This window comes from Lithobates pipiens, unplaced genomic scaffold (genome assembly GCF_037356315.1).
Source record: "Lithobates pipiens isolate NorthernLeopardFrog02 unplaced genomic scaffold, aLitPip1_a1.2 Scaffold_25, whole genome shotgun sequence".
NCBI classification, from domain to species: Eukaryota; Metazoa; Chordata; class Amphibia; order Anura; family Ranidae; genus Lithobates; species Lithobates pipiens.
In genome coordinates this window covers 199,958,634-199,964,633 of record NW_027507787.1, presented here as the reverse complement: position 1 = coordinate 199,964,633, position 6,000 = coordinate 199,958,634, and the positions used below count along the sequence as shown (strand labels likewise).

Genomic DNA, 6,000 nt, shown 5'->3' with positions numbered 1-6,000 from the left:
AGTGTCGGGTGATTGTATATAGTATATACCACATTTACCACTGACTAATGTAGAGCTGCAACGCAAGGCGATCAGCTAAAAGTAATTGGATCTGTATGTGCGTTATAATTAATCAATTAGTCAATTAAAAAAACAAAAACGATTAATCGAACACGAAAATTTTAATCAGTAACAGCCCTAATATATATAGGTCAGACCAAAATGAGGGACAGAGGGACATTGCTCCAAACCAGGGACAGTTGAGAGCTATGCTAATGCATCTCTGGGAAGTGGAGGTAAGTATTTCTGGGGGTTTAGTTCCACAAAAGTCAGCAACCATAGTATTGCCTTTTATTTCCTTTTTTCAAGCCGAGTTTAGTGTGACTTTATGCAGCCATGGTTTGTTATGGGTGAACCCTCTTCCCTCAGACATGGACTGTATACTGTCAGCAGGCTGTCACATCTCAGGAGGGAGATCAGGACTGATCTGTGTGTGGAGAGATCTGCATCCATCCTTTATTATCCTTTCCTTATAACACACATCTCTATGGGAAAGGTGACATAATCCTCCAGAAGAGGAGAGCTACCCAGCCTGGGAGACTCCATGAGCCAATCAGAGAGGCTGGCTCAGCAACCAATGAGAGGCCAGCTTACATGTGAACTCCAGCACATGGGTGATCAGCATCCCTCCAGCTCTGGATGGAACACTCTGAGCGATGCTCTGATTTACGGCTCTGCTGTGAAGGGCTTTTCCAGCAGCATCAGCAACAAGTCGGGTAAGTGAGCAGTCTGCTTGTGTGATTAGAGATGCAGAGGGGGGTGATCCTCCTCCCCTCCCCCACCCCCAGCATGTTTACAAACATTCAATAAAAGGGAAGGAGCCCAGATTAACCCCTTCCAGCCTGGTCCAGAAGAGAGGACAGCCATGACAGTTCTCTTCTGCAGGTTGGAGGATTGATGGGCAGCCTGTGTATGGACTGATCTTGCCATGGTGTGGAGGAGAGGGATCAGATCATGCAATGTGGTTCCCTGTCTTATGTCCTCCATATTGGGGTAGCTGTGTTTGCCTGGTTACAGATCTCCAGGGAGAAGGTAATGTGCTCTCTGGTGGTTGGCGCTTTGTTTCCGTTACGTCTGTGTGTGGACGGATCCCCTGGAAACAGAAAATTGCAAAAGGCTGCCTAAGTTTATTTGGACTGCTTGGAATGTTCCTAAAAGCACATGTCCCCCCTAGAAATAAAATCCTGCACCCCCCCCCCCGATCGGACTGACCCCCTTCTAAATACAGGGCAACACAGGGACCTATAAGTAGAGGATCCCATGACAATCATCTCTAATGCCCTGTAATTCCGACGGAAAAGGTCAGATCGGATTATATTGTCGGAAAATCTGATCATGTGTGGGCTCTATCGGACTTTCTTTCCATAAATTGAGAGCGGGATCTCAAATTTTTCCGACAACGAAATCCGATCAGACTTTTTCCAATCGTTTGTGGAGAATTCCGACCGGACAAAGTGCCACGCATGCTCAGATCAAAGTACGAGAGCTAAACTATTGGCTACTAGCCTCAGCGCAGTCCCGTTGGGAACGGACAAACGTCATCACATTCCGAACGATCGGGTTTTCCGACAACTTTGTCCGACTGTATGTATGCAACACCAGTTTCGGACAAAATCCATCGGAAAAAAATCCGACTGATTTCGTGGTCGGAATTTCCGACCGAGTGTACGGGGGATTAGGGCTCCTTTACACCATATCTGTTTAAATACATTTCCAAACGGAGTACAAACGCTTATGCAAGAAAAGTGAGCGTATTACAATGAGTCTAGTCTACACCATGGCAGTGATTTCACATGTATTTAAAGTGGAGGGCCACTCCAAAAAAAAAGCCTAAAAATAATCCGAAAAAATTGGAGAATTATTATTTTTTTTTTTTTTTTATTTACCAGAAATGCCTGTTGCTAGGCAGATCGTCCTAATCTGCCTCTTCCTATTCCGCAGGGATCTTCAGTCTCCTCCTCCTCAAGTTGTCTTCTAGTGAATGGGGCGCGGTGTGTTCTGGGAACTGTGTGTGTCCCAGAACACAGCGCGCCCCATTCACAAAGCGCTGCGCGACTCACGCATGCGCAGTAGGAAATGGGCGGTGAAGCTCCGATGCCTGTTTCCTTTAGTTGGAATGGTGGCGCCGGGACCTGAGAGCCGAGGGATGGGTCGGCCTCGGGCGGCCAACATCGCAGGCACCCAGGACAGGTAAGTGTGCTTATTAAAAGTCGCCAGCTACAGTGTTTGTAGCTGCTAACGTTTATTTTTATTTTTTTTCCCTGCTGGCTCTCCCCTTTAAAAAATAATGGAACATATTGCATTTTTTTTTGTACATAAATGCACCAAAAATGCATGTAAAAGAAAAAAAACTGACAAAAATCACATGTAAACATGCATACGGAACCACACACTAACACGAGTACTGCGGTATAAACGAGCTAATTTTTTTCAATAGCCAGAGGATTAAAGTGGTTGTAAACCCTTACAAACCACTTTGACCTACAGGTAAGCCTAGATTAAGGCTTACCTGTAGGTCCAAGAAATATCTCCTAAACCTACACGGTTTAGGAGATATTTGCCCGAAGACAGGCACCGCTGTCTACGGCGCATGCGCCGTAGACAGCGGCACGCAGGTGCACTGAGCGTGGCATTTTCAACGACGGAGCTGCCGCGCGTGTCAGCTCCCGTGCGCATGCGCGGGAGTGACGTCATCGCGGCTTCGCCGAATGACAGCGGATGACAGCGGCGGAGCTGCGAGACCCCACCAAGAAGATGGATGACTACAGGGGACAGCGGTGACTTCGCTGGCTCCTGTGTCAGGTAAGTGGCACATAATGGACTACTATGCGATGCATAGTAGCCCATTATGCTTTACCTTTGCAGGGAATGAAAGAGGAAGTAAACTCATCAGGGTTTACTTCCTCTTTAAAACATTTGTGTGCACCAAATGCCTTTGCAAATCCAGATATTACCTTGTAAAAGTAGCAGATACACAATCTGCCTGTGCTGAGAGCAGAGCTGTGGGAGGGTCCCAGCAGGCTCCACCCACTATATGCTGCCTGCAGAAAATGACATGAGGGGGCGGAGCCAAGACCAGTCACCCTGCACAAGGAGAGAGAGCAGCAGTGAGTGGTCTGTATTATAGGAAGCTCCTGCACAGGGGCGATCCTTCGCTCTGGATTGCTGCACACGCCTGCAAGAAATAAACAAAGCACACCAGCATTCAAGTAAGGATACACATGTACTGTGTTTAAACAATATTTCTTTAACCCGGAGTTCAGCTTTAATGTCCAGTAGAGGACGCATCATAAATAATACTGACCTTGCTACACAGATCAATTTTATGCGCTTGTAGGCCAATGACTGCAATACTGCATGATCAATATACAACTGAATTACATATGTCACACATCATATGTTATCCTTGTGGATGTTTACATATATACACCGGCTGAATACAATATTTGTCAAGTACAAGATATTCTTTTGGTGCTTCTGTGGCTGAACTTCTCTTCAACCCATATTAAAAGCTACTTTCTTTTTCTCCACAATTTGTTTTGAAACATTTGCCTCTGTTTTAGCATTTGGTTTAGTTGTTTAGTTTATTAACTATAAACGACGTTTCGTTGTTTGGTTTATTATTTTTGTAAATACTTATTAAAATGTAGCAAAAACAGGAGGCTTGGGCCCCCCCCCCCCCCCCCCCCCCCGTTCACAACGAATCCAACTTTGAAATTGCGTGACTTCACTTCCATTCACACCTGAGCATAGCGTTTTCATGGAGAAAATTACAGCGATTTTACCGCTATTTTGCAGCGTTTTTTATCGCATTTTGCCACAATTTTGTGCAGGGCAAAAGCTCACCAATATAAAAAGAAGATTTGAGCGACACAAACTTGCTTGAGCTTCAGTCGTTCGGCTTCAGGCGACTTGGAGTGGAGATGAGAACCGTTATTCTCCATTGAGAATAATTGTTTTTTTCCCCCTCCAGCGTTTTGTAGCTTCATGCTTCAAGCTACAAAACACTCAGGTGTGAATGGGGCCGAAATCACACGATTTCAAAGCCGCATGTCATTGCGAAATCAGGTGCGACAGAGATGTGACTTCATGCACAGGTGTCTATGCGAGTCGCACTTCAAATCGCCAAAAGGAGTGCAGCAACTTTTTTTTCAAATTGGTACGGCACTGCAAAGCTGGCGGCGCACCGATTTTTGAACTGTTTCATTGCCGACAATAGCATGCGACTTGGACCTGCCACATCACATGACATATCACACGGTGTGAACGAGTGCTTAGGCCTGGTTTGCACTCGTGTTTATGTGCATTTTTATGCAGTTTTGCAGTTACTGGTTTTGCCTCATTTTTTGCAACAGTCCCGAGATGCAGATGGCTTATGCAAATACATTCATTCCAATGAAGCCATTCACATCTCTGCACTGTGTTGTAAAACATGAGACTTGTCCAATACAGTATTATATGCATTTACTTAATTTTCTGGCCAATTGAAGTCTGTGGGAATGCATGAAAAACCATGTAAAATGCATGTAATACTCCTATTTTACATGACTTAAGGCAGTAATAACTGCAAAACCAGTAACTGCAAAATCTTCTAATAAAGCTGGCTATAAAATTCCAGTCCCAACCTAATACAGGCATACCCCGCTTTTAAGTACACAATGGGGTTTATTTACTAAAGCTAGAAAGTGCAAAATCAGGCTCCCTTCTGCATAGAGACCAATGAGCTTCCAGGTTTTATTAACAAAGCCTAATTGAACAAGCTGGGATTAGAAGCTCATTAGTTTCTATGCTGAAGTGAGCCTGATTTTGCACTTTCCAGATTTAGTAAATAAACCCCATTGTGTACTTAAAAGTGGGGTATGCCTGTATTGTGGCCAAGGGTTCAGGCAATGATTTAGCTGTTTATGGGTACCCATTGAAGGTCATTATGGGCTCTTCCAACACCCACTATTAAGCAGGCCATAGAGTACCTGATTTTCTTTCCTGCAACCACGGGTTGTTGGAAAGAAAATCGCTTGATTCGCCCATCAAAACGACCAGTGTTAATGGGGGAATCCCTCCTGCAGAGCCATTGTGTTCTCCAGGCTGGGTTGTGCAGGGAGCCATTCCTGCCTGGACAACACAGTGATTACTGCTAGCGGCTATAGCCAATCCGACATACTGGTTGTACCAAAGTCGATTGATGGATCGACATGGATACAGTCAGCCTGCCCAGAGATGGATCGAATCTCAGCTGGTTCCTGCTGAAGTGGCTGGGATTTGATCCATCTATGGCCGGCTTTACTCACAAAAAGTGAGAGAAGGTGTTGACCATGGGTCCACTGCTTTGCTTTGCTTGAAGAGTCACATCACCCACTTAAGCCCCGAACTATTTGGCCGGCCAAAGACCAGAGAACTTTTTGCGATTCGGCACGGCGTCGCTTTAACTAACAATTGCGCGGTCATGCGACGTGGCTCCCAAACAAAATTGGTGTCCTTTTTTTCCCCACAGAGATTTCTTTTGGTGGTATTTGATCACCCCTGCGTTTTTTTTTTTTTTTGCGCTATAAACAAAAGAATGCGTAAATTTAAAAAAAAAAAAACGCATTTTTTTTACATTTTGCTATAATAAATATCCCTTAAAAAATATATTAAAAAAATGTTTTTTCATCAGTTTAGGCCAATACGTATTCTTCTACATATTTTTGGTAAAAAAAAAATCACAATACGAGTTTATTGATTGGTTTATAACGTTATAGCTTTAACAAAATAGGGGATAGTTTTATGGCATTTTTATTAATAATATTTTCTTACTAGTAATGGTGGCGATCAGCAATTTTTATTGTGACTGCGACATTATTGCGGACACATCGGACATTTTTGACACATTTTTGGGACCATTGTCATTTATACAGCAATCAGTATGCACTGATTCCTGTGTAAATGACACTGGCAGTGAAGGGGTTAAACACTAGGTGGCAG

At 44.1% G+C, this 6,000-nt stretch overlaps 1 protein-coding gene across 1 annotated transcript in view; it reads left to right on the top strand.

The window, feature by feature from the left end:
• The first annotated feature begins 628 nt into the window (after positions 1-628).
• The window catches only part of ZNF365 (zinc finger protein 365), a 56,414-nt gene continuing 51,042 nt past the window's right edge, over positions 629-6,000 (top strand). The window contains exon 1 of the mRNA XM_077455423.1: positions 629-755. Coding sequence (XP_077311549.1) covers positions 679-755 — 77 coding nt within the window. The 5' untranslated portion in view covers positions 629-678. The remainder of the gene's footprint in view (positions 756-6,000) is intronic.